The following is an 18,170-nucleotide window of genomic DNA, read 5'->3' on the forward strand; positions in this document are numbered from 1 at the left end:
AGATGAAAATCCCTACCTTCTAAATGAATATTAACCAGTGGGAGGGTGTATATTTCACGCTTGGGTATTCAGTGACATCCCACCTAAATGAAGACACCTAGAACCGTCAATATGATACCATGGCTCAAGTATCCATACAGAATCACACTTACACCTTACATCAACTTAATATAGGCTGTTCCAACAACGCTTAATTTCCGGAACAAATCAATAGATTTGCATTAACATAACAGAAAATAAGATCATGGATACTGTCAAGAGATTTGTCAACAAAGTTTTAATGAATCTACCAAAAGTATTCTGTATGAGCTTAAACAAGTTTGTCCAAGAAACTGCGCGTTTCATAAAAGACATCAATGAGATGATAATGAAACAAACTACTCACTGAAAATGTAAGCAGCTTATTTGTATTCATTATTTGCTTTTGATAATGCAACAGCAAAGCAGTTGAACATGCTGGCACAGCTGTGACTGACATGACTCCAGTCACTGCTGCGCGAATCCACCATGTTACTAGATTATTAATTACAGATGATCAAAAATATTTTTTTGATTTTTACTATTTTTGTTATTTTATTTAGTTACCATTGATTTAATACAAACGGAATAAAATGAAAAAAACATATTGATAATAAAAATAAAATGCTGGCACTTACTAGAATGGATCTTCTGCAAAGGACCTGAATTCATCCTCCTTCCTTTTCTCAAGAACACTTCAATGGCTCTGTTATACGGTTTATTACTTAATTTCAGTTCCATCAATTGATCATTTTCTATAGACATGGAGGCTAATGCTGAAAGTGTCTGTCCATGTCTGTCCAGTCGTGTCTCTGGCACAAGGTCAATGTGCTTTAATGCCGAGAATGAAGCTCACCAGAAGCAGTGGATACCGAGATGGTCACAGCCAACCTGACCACTATTTAAAGCCATACTTTCACTACAGAGACCTCTTCAAAATCAGACATATATGCTAACGGTACCAAACAGATCACTGAGTAAAGGTCAAACATTTTGCCAAGTGTCATCTCTCAGGGTCTCACAAGTGCCTATCCAATCACAGGAATCAGAGTAAGACCTTCTAGTTGGTCTTGATATTGCAGACATGAGATCTGACTACAACTGACTGTGCCTGTTCACTTATAGCGCAGAGGCCTGCTCTGCTGATTCTGAAGGCCCATATGTAACCCACCTAAAGGCCACTAGGAGTATTACACAGTTTGAGTTATATAGAATGAATGAAGAAAGGAAGGACACTTGTGCGTAAAAATAAGTCAGTTTTATTAAGTTATAATTCAGGTAAAATTGTAAGTTCATATGTTGATTTCGGATAAAAAAAACAATGGAGATGACAAGGATGGACAATCTAACAAGAAAACAAAATAAGTATACCCGGTCAGCCGTGGCTGCAACACCCCAGAGGAAATGTTAAGTATTACACCAACACCCTAACAATAAAAAAAGCAACCTCTTGGAGAATTCACTCCACACTAAACGTAGCCAGATAACAATGGAAAGTATTATTTACTACACACCAACAGGAGCCTAGTCACAAAGGCTTTTTACTGCACAGCAAGCAGGAGCCACTCTTATACCCCAGAGCACATATGAGTGCAAATACACAGTCTACTTCCCACTATAAGTTCCCCAGCAACAGCATAGACCTAATGAATACAAAAATAAGAGGACAAAGAAATAAACACAATAATGAAGTGGAGGTGGTTCCACAATATAGCTGGAGCAACAGGGCAGAATAGCGAGCGCCTGGCGATTTACAAATTTACACACACTAAACATCACTCGGTTGTTGGTTTCAAGTGGTAAAACCTCAAAATAATGGAGGGGAAACACTAACTGTCTTGACTTCTGTAGTTTGCCTTAGCTTTCCGTTCAGGTCTGCGCAAGGAAATGTTTAGTAACCTCCGTAAAGTTCAGTCGCTCGGGAATGTTGCTCTAAAGTGCCGTTTCCCCTCGGTTTCACGTTCAACTGAATTTGAATCGCTAAAATCCAAAAAGAAAACTCCGTCTTGGCGTTTTCTCACCGCCGACACTGCTAAATTGTAAATTGCTAGCCTTTCGGTGTTTTGCCGCGTGACTGCAATTTAAAAGAAAAAAGAGAACTCTTGAGATGTGACTTACTGGTGTTACGTCATGTCACATGACCAAAAGGCGACCTAAAATTTAAAGGGCCAGCGTTCCCTATCACACAGAACCTGGCAATACAAGTTAGGTGAAATATGAATAGAAAAAAATTCTATCACAAGATTCAACGCTTGAAGCAGCGCAACCTTGTGGATATAATATGAAATGATGATAACAGAGTATGGAGGATAAATTTATTTACATATTTACAAGGAAAATAATAATTTTGAGTATGCTTTGGCCAGCAGAGAAGGTCTTGTTGGCCCTGACGCCCACCACTGAAATTAAGTATTAGAAATTGTAATTTAACCGTAGTTCTTGCTGGGGGACCACTTGTAAAGCCAAAAATCATACTACTTTGCAAGACTTTAAAGAACTGTCTTTAATAGCAGTGATGTCTGCTGTCTCAGGTTCCCAGAGGACCGGCTTGATTTTCTGTAGCGGCCCTGCCAGGCGCCCATTATTATTGTTGCTGTTATTAATATGAGATTGTTTAATGCAGCCTCAGGGCTGCACGGGCCACTATCTCCCTGTGCCAGCCACAGAAGAGGACGGGCAAGTGTGTCCCTGAGCCGGTCCCAAGCCCTGATAAATGCAGAGGGTTGCGTCAGAAAAGACATCCGGCGTAAAACTTTTGCCAAAACCAAACATGCGAATCAAACTTAATACTGTAATCTCATACCGGATCGGTTGAAGCCCAGGTTAACAACAACCGCCATTGGTACCGATGACCTACAGGGTACCAATGGAAACTGGGCTACTGTAGGTCGAAGAAGGAGAGGAGGAAGGCGCGTTCGGAGGCAGGGAGAAAAGAGGAAAGGCAAGTGTCTGGGACTGATGGGACTTTGAGGGACTTTGAATATCGGTACTATGACAGGAAAAGGTAGAGAGTTTGTTGACATGATGCAGAGAAGGAAGGTGGATATACTGTGTGTCCAGGAGACCAGGTGGACAGGTAGTAAGGCTAGAAGCTTAGGAGCAGGCTCTAAGTTTTACTATCGTGGTACTGACAAGAGGAGAAATGGAGAAGGAGTTCTCTTGAAGGAGGAGTTTGTTAGGAATGTTCTGTGGGTGAAAAGAATGTCAAATAGACTTATAAGTCTGAAACTGGAAATTTAAAGTGTGATGCTTAGTGTTGTTAGTGGCTATGCCCTGCAGGTGGAATGTGAGTTAGAGGAGGAGAAGTTCTGGAATGAGTTAGATGAAGTGATACAGAATATCCCCAGAACTGAGAGAGTGGTACTTCATGACTTCAATGGTCATTATGGTGAAGGCAAAAGAGGGGATGAAGAAGTGATGGGCAGATTTGGTATACAGGATAGGAATGGATGGAAATGGCTGTTGTAAACACTTTTTTCCAGAAAAGACAAGGAAGACTGTGAGGATAAAGGCAGAGCAGAAGACAAAGTGGTGGAAGCTGAAAGGGAGGAGGAGTGTTGTATGGTTTTCACGGAGGAGTTGAGAAAGGCTCTGGGTGGTCAGGGAGCGCTTCCAGATGATTGGACATCTACAGCTAATGTTATCAGAGAGACAGGTAGGAGATAATGTGTGTATCAGCTGGAAGGAAAGTAGATAAGACTTGGCGGTGGAATGAGGAAGTGCAGGAGTAAATACAGAGAAAGCAGTTAGCAAAGAAGAAGGATAAGGATGGGGAGGGAAATGTATTGACAGATGCTAGGAGAGTGATGGAAGATGGAAAGTACTTCGAAGAGCTGATGAATGAGGAAAATGAAAAAGAGGCAAGGGTAGAAGAGGTGAGTATTGTAGACCACAAAGTAGTAGAGATTAGTAAAAGTGAAGTGAGGAAGGCATTGAAGTGGATGAAAAGTGGAAAGGCAGTTGGTCCTGATGATATACCTGGGGACCAGATTATTCAACAGGATGTGAGAGAGTGAGAAGATGCCTGAGGAATGAAGATGACGTGTGATGGTGCCCATTTTTAAACATAAAGGATATGTGCAGAATAGCCGCAACTATTGAAGGATAAAGTTGATGAACCATACAATGACATTATGGGAAAGAGTAGTGGAAAGTAGACTGGTGAAGTAGGAAATACAACCTTAAACCTGCATACAGTACCCCAACTGAGTTGGGATTTGGCGCTGTATAAATAAAATTTAACTTGTTTTATGTTAGGTTGTCCTTTTCCCTGCTATGCTATACAACACGTTTTTTTATATACATACATATATATATATATATACACATACATACATAAATTAACTATATATTAATATATTATATATTATTATATTATATATTAGTTAACTAAATTAACTATATATTTAACTATAGTTAACTATAAATTAACAATGTGTATATATATATATATATATATATATATATGTATATAGTTCATTTATATATAGTTAGTTTTGTTATCAATAGTGACAATGTGAACAAGCTCATCTTTGCCCAAATATTTGAGATAATATATTATAAATGCCGTGAATAATAAAACAGCCTTTTGCTCCTAATTGCTAGTGCCACTATTCGCCACTAAGCGGCGCTGCCGTTTTATAAACCGGAAGAGAGGCGGAACTCGACGTGGCACAGAAGCAGTTCACTTCCTGAATTTTCGACTGCATTGACATCCGCATCATACGGGGAGATCCGGTTGTCCGTCAAAGCGGACAGTCCCAAACGCGAAGCTAGTAACTTCGGTGAGTCGCGGAGGACCGGTGTGGGTGAGAGGGGAGGGGACCGGGGTCTTTGCATGACGAGGGGACGGTCGGAGCTCCCTGGCTCGACGCAGGATCATGGCTGGGCTGTTGCTGGTGGTCGTCGGGGGGCTTCTGGAGATCTGTAGCAGCGTCTCGGCAAACAGAGACGGTTACCCCTCCTTCACCGACGAAATCCCCTTTAAAATCACCTGGCCAGGGGCTGAATTCACGCTGGTATGTGTGTATTTCTCCGACTGTCTCTGTCAACTGTCCTCTTAGCACTGCTGCTTTAATGCTAATGTTTCTGTTGATATCTCTGGATTTCAGCCGGATTCTGGAACTCTATACAGCGAGGACAACTTCGTCATCATGACAACGACAGAGAAGGAGAAATATAAGTGTCTGCTACCTTCTTTAACAGCCGGGGAGGAGGTTAGTTTCTACTTGTGCTGTCCACACATCCCATAACTTTTTTTTTTTTTTTTTGGGAGAAAGGGGGGGTTGTTATCTGTAAAAACCTTATCAAGCACTGTATTCAGGCGTTGCGACTATTGACTGTGGTCATCGTAGCAGCTGAATACGACTCTGATATGAAATAGTATATTAATGATGAAAACTTGTATTTTCATAGAGGTACAGCAATTTCACACATGTACTTCATATCTTGTTCATTTTTTGTTTGCTTTTGCATGTGATTTTAAAACCTTTTTTCTCCAGTCTGCCTCTCAAATTATTATTATTTATTTGTATTTGGTTCCTTGGTAAGGCAACATGTATGCATGATGCAGACTGCGCCGATAATGATACGAAGTTGGGATTCTTTTATAGTGGAATTAGAAATATCTCTGTTTGACTGTCAATATTTTTTCGTTGCTTTTATTCTACTTGTATTTTTTTTTTCAAAACATACAACTAGAAGTATTGCTTTGACATTAGTAAAGACAAAGGTTAAACTGAAAGAAAGCTTTACATTATTCATTCATTCATTCAAGATTTACATTAGTCCACTATAATATGTGATTGTGATGATGTCTTGCATATAGAACAGATTTATTGATATAGGATTTCAAAGTGACTTATTTCTTTGATCATGTTTACCTATTTAATTGTATTCATATGTCAATGGCGAGCACTTGGTGGGCAGGGCCTTCACCCATGGGGCTCGGCCCAAAGGACTGACATGGATCCTTCTTTCCCTGGGCTCACCAACCATAGGAAGGGCCAAGAGGGTTGGGTGCAGTGTGAGACGGGCGGTGGCCAGAGCAGGGGCAACCTTGGTGGTCTGATCCTCGGCTGCAGAAGGTGGCTCTTGGGACATGGAATGTCGCCCCTCTGGTGGAGAAGGAGCCCAAGCTGGTGCGCGAGGCTGAAAGATTCCGATTAGATTTAGTTCGATTCACCTCGACGGACAGCGTGGGGTCTGGAACCAGGCCTCTCGAGAGGGGCTGGAATCTTTCTTTTTTTTAATCTAGAGTTGCCCCCGGTGAGAGGCACCGGGTAGGTGTGGGCATATTGATTGCCCCCTGACTTGCCGCCTGTACGTTGGGGTTCAATCTGGTGGACGAGAGGGTCGCCTCCCTCTGCTTTCAGGTGGAGGAAGGAGGAGGAGGAAGAGGAAGAGGGAGGCTCTGCATAGAGAGGAGTAAGATGAGTTGGCTCAGGCATCTGGTCAGAATCCCTCCTGGATGCCTCTTGGGGGAGGTATTCCGGGCATGTCTATCTGGGAGGAGACCACGGGGAAGGCCCAGGACACACTGTAGAGACTATGTCTCCAGGCTGGCCTGGGAACACCTTAGGGTCCACCCAGAGGAGCTGGACCATGTGGCAGGGGAGAGAGAGGTCTGGGCCTCACTGCTTTGGCTGCTGCCCCCACGACCCAACTCTAGATAAGTGGGGGCGGATGGATGGATGGATCATATGTCGATGTCCTTCAATATGCTATGCTGTTCTAATACTATTCTTCATTGGGTTCCACAACCTAGTTTTTGCTTATTTTGCATTGGCTCTTTCTTTTTTTTTCTCAGGATGAGGATAAGGAGTACAGTGGGCCCAGTCCAGCTGATCTCCTGCAGCCATTACTTAAAAGGAGTAGCTGCTCCTACAAGGTGAGACAAATAATTGCTTCACTTTTATCAGTCACAACTGAAATTTGTCAAGTGGATTGCATCAGTAGAGCCTAACTACAAGTATTAATTTTTCTTTTTGGCCAAAGATTGAGTCCTACTGGACATATGAAGTCTGCCATGGGAAATATGTCAGACAGTACCATGAAGAGAAGGAGACTGGTCAGGTTAGTGTTCTGAGTGGTACATAAAAATTACCTTAAATCCACTTCTGCCTCTCACTGAAAGCTTTCACAATTTTTTTTTCCCCACAGAAAATAAGTATTCAGGAGTATTTCTTGGGAAATATTGCTCAGAAGAAACCAAATACAGATACTGGTATGTTTCATGAAGAATGCTCTTTATTATAGTTCTACAATTTTGTACCATCGTGATAATGCTTTGAAATTGTTTTCCAGATGCAACTGAAGAGACAGAAAATGTCATATCAACTCCTGAAACAAAAGTGAGCATAAGAAAATAACTTAGGTAGCTATTCACATTTGACACACTCCAAATAAACACTGACATTTGTTCCTTCCTTATCTGGTATTCAGGCGCTCTCTAAGAATATAGAGGGTCAGCTCACACCATATTTCCCGTTGGTGATGGGAAATGGAACACCATGTATGCTGACGAAGAACAAACCACGGTCCACATCTGTGTTGTATGTTTGTCATCCAGAGGCTAAGCACGAGATCCTCTCTGTTTCTGAGGTCACAACCTGTGAATATGAAGTGGTGGTGCTGACCCCACTGCTCTGTGCACACCCAAAATACAGGTACATCTGCAATATGGAATTCATATTTCTCCCCCAATGCTTTCCTCATATAGGCATTTTCAGTAAATTCATTTTCTACCAACATAGTTTTTGAACTCCTCACATATTGTTTTTTTTCCCCTCTAGGTTCAAGTCCTCTCCGGTGAATGCCATTTTTTGCCAGGCTCTGGCTGGCTCTCCACTACGGCCTCAGCAACTCACCCAGTTGGACAAGGAGCAAGAGGAGCAGCTCAAACCTCCTTTCAGTCCCACCACAGAAATGAGAGAAGTGAGATATTAATTGAAAATCACAGAGGGGAGTGCTATGTGAACGGATGAAACCTTACTGATTTGTTCCTTTGACGTGTTACAGGAAGAAGCCCCACCAGTGAGAGAGGAGGCCTTTACTTCAACTCATAAACCAATGGCTGTGGGCGGCCAGTCGCAGGTCACCGTTGGCACCACGCATATCTCTCGTCTCACAGATGACCAGCTGATCAAGGAGTTCCTCAGTGGTTCATACTGTCTCCATGGGGTGAGGCATATAAACTTTGGCTTTGCAGAATGTGCTGATTTCCACTTTGAGATAAATCCATTATGTGTGTGTTTCAGGGAGTAGGATGGTGGAAATATGAATTTTGTTATGGAAAACATGTCCATCAGTATCACGAGGTAAGAGTTCCTCCCTTCTAATGTAATCCTACCAGTAGATAAGGGGTGCTTTTTATATTGCTTTTTTTTTTATATATATATATATTTTTATTCAATTTTGTTGTCAATGACATTTGGCTGTTAAATTATGCCTTGAGTGGGGTAGGGGGTTGCAGGGGCTCCCTATAGAAAAAATTCCAAAGTCTCTCCTTACTTGTAAAGCCCTCCCTTACACTGATAGGTGATGCTGGGTTAGGGCATGGGAGCACCAAGGTGTGATGTCACTCATTGAAGGGAATGGAAATGTGATGTGTTAAAGGGAAATCATCCCCCCACATACGAAATGCACACACTATGAATGGGGAAGCTTTAATGTGCATAAGGGGAATCACGGTCTACAATGTTACTAACAGCAGTTGCAAAATCAACTAAAATTTTATCTGTACTTGTACAACATTATTTCATGTGCTGGACTGAAACTTTAGCCACCCAGAATGTTATTGGGTGTTACAGGATAAAGACCAAGGAAAAAACATTGTGGTGGTCGGCAACTGGAATGCAGAGGAGCATATTGAGTGGGCCAAGAAGAACGTTGCCCGATCTTACCAACTCAAGGACAATGAAGTGCAGAAAGTCAAGTATGATATCTCTTTAAACCCTAAGCTGGATTGAAAATAAACCCTGTTAAATTTTCTCATGCCTTCCCTGTAGGTTGGTTTCCCACTTTTACGGTCACGGAGATGTGTGTGACCTGACAGGGAAGCCAAGACAAGTCATTGTCAAGCTCAAGTGCGTGAACAATACTTTTCTGTCCCAAATTTTAACTCCGTGCCCAAGTGTCGCCCGTCTCCTTTCTTTTTGCTGAAATTTCTCTGTTGTCTCACTAAGATGCAAGGAGTCGGAGTCACCACATGCAGTCACTGTCTACATGCTGGAGCCTCAGACCTGTCAGTATGTCCTTGGGGTGAGTTCTTGTGTGACATGATGGCTGCATCCAAAAAAAAGAAAAAAATCACACTTTTTAATGAAGGGTACAGAGTAGAATCAGCTACTGAATCTGGTTCCAGAGAAGGGTGATTGGAAATTGTATTTATTTGGAATATTTTTGTACAACAGCCAATGTGAACGTGAATAACAGAGGTTAGAGCTCTTGCTCTTTTTTTTTTTTTCTTAGAATAAGTTACTTGAAATCAGCCACTGTTATAATTAATTTCTTTTACCTGTTTACTGATTAAAAAAGTGGAATAACAAGAACATAAGGTAAACAAGATTGCATGATATGTCATAATGAGTTTGTAAAAAAGACAGCGTTTGTCTTAGAAATTGGAAAACATTTGACTGTGTAGAGGTCATTATTTGTTCAGTCAAATCTTGTGTTTTGCTTCCTTGAACTGTATTGGCAAACTCTCCATTAAAGCACTCCAAAAATACAATATAACATAGCCATCTCAAACCAGTTTCATTATAAATATTCACATGTTAACATAAATTGGATGACAAAAGCATTTTAAATAGCTTGGTTAAAATCATTAAAATGGTAAAAAAAAGAAACAGATTTTTTTTTAGTTTTTTTTCCCTTTCTTCTTTTAATGGACTTTTAGTGTGAATTTTCTTTTTAAAGCATTAATCAATTGATTCATTTGTAGAATGTTCAGTAACAAAGATAACTCATAGTGGACTGTGCTTCACCAGAGAGGAACTTATTTGTATTCTGATGCAAACCTATCTGTCATACCAGCTATCTTAATTTGCACACCTACTCCGGAGTTCCTGAACATGCAGAATGACTTGCTGATTATGCCTTTTCTATCTTGCCTCCCTCCAAAGGTGTGAAAACACAAGAGGATTTAATGTTTAACGGTATAGCTGTAGTGGCTTCAAGTGTCCGAACACTCCTCTTGCCATTACGTTTTTATAGCTGCGGCTGCTGTAATTTGAAATTCATCTAGATAATTGAAGCACCATGAAGTGATGACATTTTTTTTTTCTTTTTTTTAGGTTGAATCTCCAGTCATATGCAGAATTCTTGACACTGCCGATGAACATGGACTTTTATCAGTGTCCAGCTAATCCGAGAGACTAAATCACAGCAAGAAGTAATGAAGGACACAGTCAGAGCGACATGCGTTAAGACAGAGGGTGCAGTTCGTAAAAGAGAAGCCTTGTGGTGGAGGAAGGGGTGCCCACGACGCTCCTTTTATCACTGTGTAGGTTAACAGGTAGTGAAAGGTTGTGTTTGGACTTCATGAAGCCCAGGAGCGAAGACTCATCAGGCAGACGATCGGCCATTCTAGATCTCAGCCTGATCCCAGCCAGACATGAAAAAAGAGTGAAAGAACGCTGGCACTTGACACCAAGAAGAAGTTATTGTCTCAAATTCTAACATGTGCTTTTTACTCTGTTGATTTCTAAGCAACGGAGACATGAATTGGGGGATTTGTATTCTTCAGAGGTACCAGCAATGTTAATTTTAATTTAAGTTCTTTATTCTGTGGTTGTAGTGGGATGGGTTATCTAAGTGATAGCAGTTATCTGCTTGACTGTGGCATCTTTGCACTTTTAGATATGGTAAAAATGACTGGATATGCTTTGCCGCAGGGGTATGTTTGATATTCATATAGATGAGGAAGGAGTGTAACTTATACATTAGATGGGCAGTGAAATGGTAAAAAAAGGCAAGGTCCCTACTTAAATTTGATTTGCAGTTGATGTTCAGATTATCTATGGTTCTCAAAAACAGAGGCACTCTGTGGTTTTATGGAGATGCTCTCTGGGAATTGGATCACTGATGTATCAGGAGGACAAACCCAATGCCTTTGCGGCATTGAATAAAGAAAAAAAAACACTGACTACACAGAAACATTTCTCTCCTTAGTGTATATCAATATCCAGTTGTGTGACATTACACTTTTTTTTTCTGTTCTTACTCTTTAAGTAAGCATAATGCAGCCTCAGGGCGGCACAGGTCAGTGTCTCCCCTAGCCAGTCCCAAGTCCTGATAAATGCAGAGGGTTGTGTCAGGAAGGGCATTCGGCGTAAAACCTTTGCCAAAACCAAACATGCGAATGAAACCTAATTCCGTAATCTTATACCGGATCGGTTGAGGCCCAGGTTAACAAGGACCGCCATTGCTACCAATGACCTGCAGAGTACCAGTGGAAATTGGGTTGCTGTGGGTCGAAGGAGGAGAGGAGGAAGGCTTGCTCGGAAGCAGAGAGAAGAGGAAAGGCAAGTGTCTGGGACTGAGGGTGTTTACTTTGAATATTGGGACTATGACAGGAAAAGGTAGAGATGGTCGACATGTTGCAGAGATGGAGGGTGGATGTACTATGTGTCCAGGAGACCAGGTGGAAAGGTAGTAAGGCTAAAAGCTTATGAGCAGGCTTCAAGATGTACTATTATGGTACTGACAAGAAGAGAAATGGAGTAGGAGTTATCTCGAAGGAGGAGTTTGTTAGGAATGTTCAAGAGGTGAAAAGAATGTCAGATAGACTTATGAGTCTGAAACTGGAAATTGAAGGTGTGATGCTCAGTGTTGTTAGTGGCTATGCCCTGCAGGTGTGATGTGAGTTAGAGGAGAAGAAAATCTGGAATGAGTAAGGTGAAGTGATGCAGAATATCCCCAGAGTTGAGAGAGTGGTAATTGGTATAGACTTTGGCATGTTGATGTAGGCAAAAGAGGGGATGAGGAAGTGATGGGCAGATTTTATATACAGTATAGGAACACAGGTGGGACAGATGGTGGTAGACTTTGCAGAAATTATCTTACAAGAGCAGTGGTAGGAGCATGCAGATAGAATACATCTTGTATAGACGAGGTTACCTGAAAGAGATCAATGACTGCGAAGTAGTTGTAGGTGAGAGTGTAGCGAGAGACAGCATAGAATGGTGGTTTGTAGAATGACACTGGTGGCAAGGAAGATCAAGAGGACAAAGGCAGTGCAGAGGACAAAGTGGTTGAAGCTGAAAAGGGTGGATTGGTTTTCACGGAGGAGTTGAGAAAGGCTGTGGGTGGTCAGGGAGTGCTTCCAAATGATTGGACATCTACAGCTAATGTTATCAGGGTGAGAGGAAGGAGAGTACTTAGTGTATCATCTGGAAGGAAAGTAGATGAGACTTGGCGGTAGAATGAGGAATTGCAGGAGTATATACAGAGAAAGCAGTTCGCAAAGAAGAAGTGGGACACTGAGGGGGGCCACAGAGAAAAAACGAGTTCAGGGAGATACTGCATAAGGTAAAGATAGAGGTAGCAAAGGCAAAACAAAGAGTGCCTTAGGGGTAACAGAGAAGTTCAGGGTGGGAGTGGGACTTCATCAGGTATTAGCTCTGAGCCCCTTCTTGTTTGCAGTGGTGATGGACAGACTCACAGATGAGGTAAGACAGGAATCTCCATGCATCATGATTTTTGCAGATGACGCTGTGATCTGTCGTGAGAGCAGAAAACAAGTTGAGGCAAGTTGAGGAAAATCTCGAGAGGTGGGGTATGCACTGGAAAGAAGAGGGATGAAGATTTCTTGCATCTAGACAGTATATGTTTGTCAATGAGAGGAACCCAGGTGAAACGGTGAAGCTACATCGAGTGAAGATCAAGAACTTTGAGGATTTCAGGTACTTGGGATTAACAGTCCAGAGCAATGGAGAGTGGAAAAGTGGTGAAGAGATGGGTTCAAGCAGGCTGGGATTGGTGGAGAAAAGTGTCAGAGGTACTATGTGATTGAAGAAGACTTTCAGCCAGAATGAAAGGAAATGTATACAAGACAGTGGTGAGACCAGTGATGCTGTATGGCCTAGAAACAGTTATAACAATGAAAAGACAGGAGGTAGAACTAGCGGTCACAGAGGTGAAGATGTTCTCTTTGGGTGTGACAAGGATGGATAGGATCAGGAATGAGTCAATCAGAGGAACAGCACATGTTGGATGTTTTGGAGAGAAGGCCAGAGAAGCCAGACTGAGATGGTTCAGTCATGTACAGAGAAGGGATAGTGAACATATTGGTAGAAAGATACTGGGATTGGAGCTGCCAGGCAGGAGGTCTCGAGGAAGACCAAGGAGAAGATGCATGGACGTAGTGAGAGAGGAAATTGTGGTGGTTGGTGTGAGAGATGAGGATACATAGAATAGGGTTAGATGGAGAAGGTCGGTTCACTGTGGAGACCCCTGAAGGGAAAAGCCAAAAGGAGAAGAAGAAGAAGAAGGAGCTCAGTTCTTCTGTGAAAATAATGAGTAGTAGATGCAATATTTTCACATAGAACAAGATCCACAGGATCCATTGTTTCAGGTTGCCATGGTGAATTTTAAGACCACCAGAGGGTGCTGAAGCTTGGAATACAGCAGCCGCTATCTATGTCAAAATATATACCCTCTCATCTCAAATAAAGCCATCAACATATACTTCACAGTTGACTAAATTGAGATGTTAACAACCATGATTTGCATTTTATCTATGCCTTATTCTTTTTTTCTTTAAATTGCTGTAGCTGTTGATGTGCCAAAGCCCCTGGAAACATTTAGATTTTTTTTCTTTTCTGCAGCATATTTGCAATGTTTACATTCATGACAAAAGAACACATTGATGGTGGAGTACAAAAACAGATTAGAGCTGTTTTATCCCGTGTGAGTTAAGGATTTAAAACATTCTATGTCTATAAAAAAAATTTTAAAAAAAGAAGCTATTTTGAGATTCTACACACAAAGGTCATAAAAGCCGTATAGACCTTTAATTATTCTGTATTCTTTGAAACTCAGAGAAGAAAGATCAGATAACACAGTATCATAATTTACATATCTGTCATTTTCATTGAAAAGTTAATGAAATTGCACATCTACCATCCCATATAGGAGTGCAAACTGTACACTAACGCCATGCTATTTCATGGAAAATTGACAACAATAGGTTGCTTGTAAATAACAGGAACACTTGATATATAGTTCTCAAGGCAATCCATTTGATCAGGATCTACATAAAATCTAACTTATCAGCAATGTTATCAAGCATGTTTAAGGTGATGAGACATTCTAGTTTTAAAATCTTTTGATCATGTTAGATTTCCTAAAAAACTCTTAAGTTATTCGTTAATTTAATAGGGACGGTCTTGGATCCACCCCTTTTCTTGGAGAAGAAAACAACATAATGGTCCTTCAGCTGAAATGCATCTTTTACCCCCCGAATTCCATTAAAGATTGTACTGTACTTTTGTGTGAAGCTTCTCATAGACAAGAGAATACGTTGAACCTCGAAGACACATTCAGGGACTTTTGTTGAAACAGTAGAGATGCACTGCAATTGCCAACATTTATTGGGTTAAATGTGTTTTCACAAATACAGTTTTCTGGAGAAACAAAGGCATCGAAGCACAACCACGTACCATCAGAAGCCATGTGTGCCTGCAGGGTTTCACAATAGCTTAACACGACAGCAGCCAATTTCAGTGCTAACCCACATAAGCCAGGCAGGGGGCAGCAGTGAAACCAGCTCTTAAAGTGCCTGAAGGCAATGGAAGCTGGCAGTAGTGGGTTAGAATAGCACATGCATGTGCAGGTAAAATTATGTGAGAATGCAATAACTCTAAAATAAAGTTTAACCAATTCAATCAATTAACAGTAAATAACTTTTATTGGAACAGACACTTTCATAGCAAATATCATGTGTGTAATCGTCTGTCAACACTAAATTTATTTTATTAAAGAAAAAAAAGAAATGCTCAACAGATTCCAACTATGCCTGACTCGATATGAGCATTTGGTGTGATTGCCTAGACCTGTCATTCTAGTACAGTAATGCTAGTGTGTCATTAAACTGAGGGAATGGGAATCTGGTGCACTGAGGTGCTTTCAAAATCTTGAAGTGTGTCTTGGTTAGTATGGTAGTGCATGGCAACATATGACTTAGCAAAGGCAAATGTCTGAGAGTTGGCAGGCTGCAGCCTGGTGGGGGAGCTGGGCCCCACAGAGGGGCTGCTGTTGTATATACTGTAGTAGGGCTCAATACGAGTGTTGATAGGTGTAGATGTACTCGGGGGCCTGGGTTTGCGCATACCAGTGGCCCGTGGACTCCCAGCACAATCTCTGGAGTGACTTGGGCCACAAGCCTGATCTACCAGCCTCCTCTGTGGCTTTGGAGATAGCACATAGGCCGAGTTGGTCTCGTGATGAGAGGATTTGTTTCTGTTGACTTCTAAGCTTCCCTTTCCCATTGCGTGAAGACGAGTCTTTTGCTTACAACACAGAAATCCCAGCGCGGCCCAGTGAATACAGCACAGCACACGGCGTCTGAGCCCTGCACTGTTGCGTGAGTACACAAAGGGATTGATGCCCGATTTCAGAAAAATGAGCACAAAGCCACACAGCTCAAACTGGTAATGTGCAAAGCTACTTTCTGGTGTCAAAACGTCCTGTGCCAGTGAAATTCCCATTGGCAAACAGCAAAGAAGGACAAAGAACACGATAACAATACAGGTGACGACTGCCTTTGAGTCTTTGGTGGTGGCCAAGTTGACTGTAGACACAAGCTGGCAAGAGGTGGCTCCTGGAGCAGCCCCCGGTACCACACCCTGGCTTGCCTTGTTGGCATGCGCGTGTGTCTGAACACTCTGCAGTTTGTTGTAAGACTGGTTACGATAAAGAGGGGGGCCCTGAGCTGCACACTGCATGTTCTCAAAGCCTGCTGCGATTAGAGGTGGAGGGGGTGGAGGGCATGTGGCAGCTACTGTGATGATGGGACACTTCCTCACTTGTGCATTCTTTCTCAGTGTCTGGGCAATCATTAGATAGGACACGGAAACTACTGCAACGCAAAATGCAAAGTCCGCCAGGTAGACATACAATACGACCCTGGCCTGTCCGTCTCTGAGGCCAAAGTGGGGCAAGCAGGGTCCATCTCTGCGCGGGAAAGCTTGCATGGTTAGGAGGGCAGCTATGGTGAAGCTGGATGTCCACAACAGGGCAGTGAGGGCCAGTGTGCACGGGAAAGAGGCGGTGCGGTTGGGCTGCTGCCCCAGGACCATGCGCAGTCTGTGCAAAGCAATGACAGCAACCGTCTCCAGGGACATGATGATGAAGCCGGAGCTGGTCAGGTGGAAGGCAAAGCAAAAACTCTTGGACACACCATCCCCTCCGCTGGCATCCAGGTAGAGTACCAGTGCAAACATAGGCGCCGTCACGCAGCAAATGAATAAATCACAGAAAGATAAATTGAGGATCATGAAGTCAAAGTTGGTGCGGAACTTACGGAATGCCGGGTCAAAAAAGGATAAAAACACCACAAGATTCCCATAGGAGCCCAGGCAGAAGATAAAGATGAGGAGAAGGGAGCAAAAGGTCAAGGTGGCAGTGTGGATGACTGCCCAACCTGAAGGGTTGTGTGTGTCAAATGTGCCATTGAAGTTCTGTTGTTTTGGCACGTCCACAAGCTCCGATGGTGTAACAGTGGTGTTCATTGTACTGTTAGCAATTCATATGGCATGCAGAGTCACTGATTTGAACATTATTCCAATCCTCTGTATAGGACAGCGGGAGGGGGAGGACAACATCAGCTGCCTCCCCAATTATCACCTCCATGGTAGAAAGCTACAAGGGATACAAAGCAATCCATTAGAGATTATATAGGGTTATGAATGAGCACACATGTGATATATTACATAAAATGCTGTGATGCAGCTCCCTGCACACGCACAAATTCCATGCTATTTCACCAACTGAGTCATTCCTTTAAAAAAAAAAAACAATTATCAAATATCACCTACCATATCCATTCGATCATTGACTTCATGTCTCAAAGCCCATTTTCATCTGAAGTGGCATCATAAGAAGTGAACGCGCCACGACTCGAGGGGGGGGTAAAACGTCTTTTTTTCAGCGGGAGTGTTCGTAGAACAAAACGCAAAAAGGCATTCCTTCCGTGTCCCAGTCTTGCTAGTCGGCGCAGAAACGATTCCGTGTTCGTTTTTTGTTATTATTTGAGAGATATATCCAGTATCAAAGACGAGCGACGGCCGGTGGACGTGCATTGAAAAATGAGTATGAAGTCACTGCCTACGTATCCGGGCATGAGCATAACCACCGCATTCAACAGTCTACAATGACCGTCCACTTACTATACTCCTTTCAACGACATGCTTACGCAACAGACACCGCGGTGTATAACGGTGCATCCATATTTTTGTAAGTATATTTTAGCACAGAGGGATATGTCTGGGAGAGATTTTTTTTTTTTTTTTTTTTTTGGAGCATTTCACTCTTCGCCGTGATAGGAACACTTCCGAATATCTCATGCTAGGGAAAGGTCGTACATGTTTCGGACAGGTTGTGTTTTGGGTCGCAATCCCATGCAAATAAAAAAAAAGAAAAAGAAAAAGAAAAGAAGATGATCATGGTAAACTCAAAAAATGGCTGCTTTGTACTGCCGTCCTTGGTAACAGCAGCTCAACAACGCGGTTGCTAGGCGACACGTACAGTGACGATTCACCGCCGGCGACCGTATTTGAAATGAAAGCGTGGCGAGTGAAGATGCCTGACGTCGGAGAGCAGGATGCTCGGGTGGGTACCTGGCGTTGTAGAGGGAATCAATTTGTACCCATTCTCTTTTCCTCAACAAAAAATACCCGATGAGTAGAAAAGAAGACGAAGTCTTTAGACAAGTAATTGCATCAGTGGAAACCCATTGAAGTTGAAAGAATCGGTGCTATGGCGCCTTGCGTGACAGATGTGTTTGCTCGCTCCGCAGTTGCATGCAGGCCAAACGCACTGCGCACAGCAAAGTAATAATTTCATTGTGCAAAAAAAAATACGTTTCCACAATATACATATGACAATTTGAATGTGTTCATTGTCTGACATGTTTTGCGCGATAAGACTTT

At 42.3% G+C, this 18,170-nt stretch overlaps 2 protein-coding genes across 2 annotated transcripts; one reads left to right on the plus strand and one right to left on the minus strand.

Moving 5' to 3' along the window:
• The first annotated feature begins 4,744 nt into the window (after window positions 1-4,744).
• On the plus strand, window positions 4,745-11,175 carry erlec1 (endoplasmic reticulum lectin 1). The gene is made up of 14 exons (XM_086167965.1): window positions 4,745-5,036; window positions 5,130-5,234; window positions 6,827-6,907; window positions 7,015-7,092; window positions 7,180-7,243; window positions 7,324-7,370; window positions 7,462-7,685; window positions 7,812-7,953; window positions 8,038-8,199; window positions 8,277-8,336; window positions 8,829-8,953; window positions 9,027-9,104; window positions 9,204-9,279; window positions 10,314-11,175. Exons 1-14 carry the CDS (start codon window positions 4,899-4,901, stop codon window positions 10,383-10,385), a joined length of 1,452 nt encoding a protein of 483 aa, XP_086024091.1. The 5' UTR covers window positions 4,745-4,898; the 3' UTR covers window positions 10,386-11,175.
• A 3,419-nt stretch (window positions 11,176-14,594) lies between these two features.
• On the minus strand, window positions 14,595-17,336 carry gpr75 (G protein-coupled receptor 75). Its single transcript, XM_086167950.1, has 2 exons — window positions 17,058-17,336; window positions 14,595-16,881 (listed from the first exon to the last, which is right to left on the minus strand). The coding sequence occupies exon 2, from the start codon at window positions 16,749-16,751 to the stop codon at window positions 15,108-15,110; it is 1,644 nt and encodes a 547-aa protein (XP_086024076.1). The 5' UTR covers window positions 16,752-16,881; window positions 17,058-17,336; the 3' UTR covers window positions 14,595-15,107.
• Between the last annotated feature and the right edge of the window lie 834 nt (window positions 17,337-18,170).

This window comes from Fistularia commersonii, chromosome 2 (assembly GCF_037954325.1).
Source record: "Fistularia commersonii isolate RoL2024-O1a breed Wild chromosome 2, RoL_Fcom_v1.0, whole genome shotgun sequence".
Classification (NCBI taxonomy): domain Eukaryota; kingdom Metazoa; phylum Chordata; class Actinopteri; order Syngnathiformes; family Fistulariidae; genus Fistularia; species Fistularia commersonii.

Excerpts from the sequence above, each read along its gene's own strand:
- erlec1 (XM_086167965.1), top strand. The coding sequence starts at position 4,899 with ATGGCTGGGCTGTTGCTGGTGGTCGTCGGGGGGCTTCTGGAGATCTGT. Across the intron at positions 6,908-7,014 it reads GGAGTAGCTGCTCCTACAAG|ATTGAGTCCTACTGGACATA; the intron begins GTGAGACAAATA and ends TTTTGGCCAAAG. Across the intron at positions 7,686-7,811 it reads TGTGCACACCCAAAATACAG|GTTCAAGTCCTCTCCGGTGA; the intron begins GTACATCTGCAA and ends TTTCCCCTCTAG.
- gpr75 (XM_086167950.1), bottom strand. The coding sequence starts at position 16,751 with ATGAACACCACTGTTACACCATCGGAGCTTGTGGACGTGCCAAAACAA.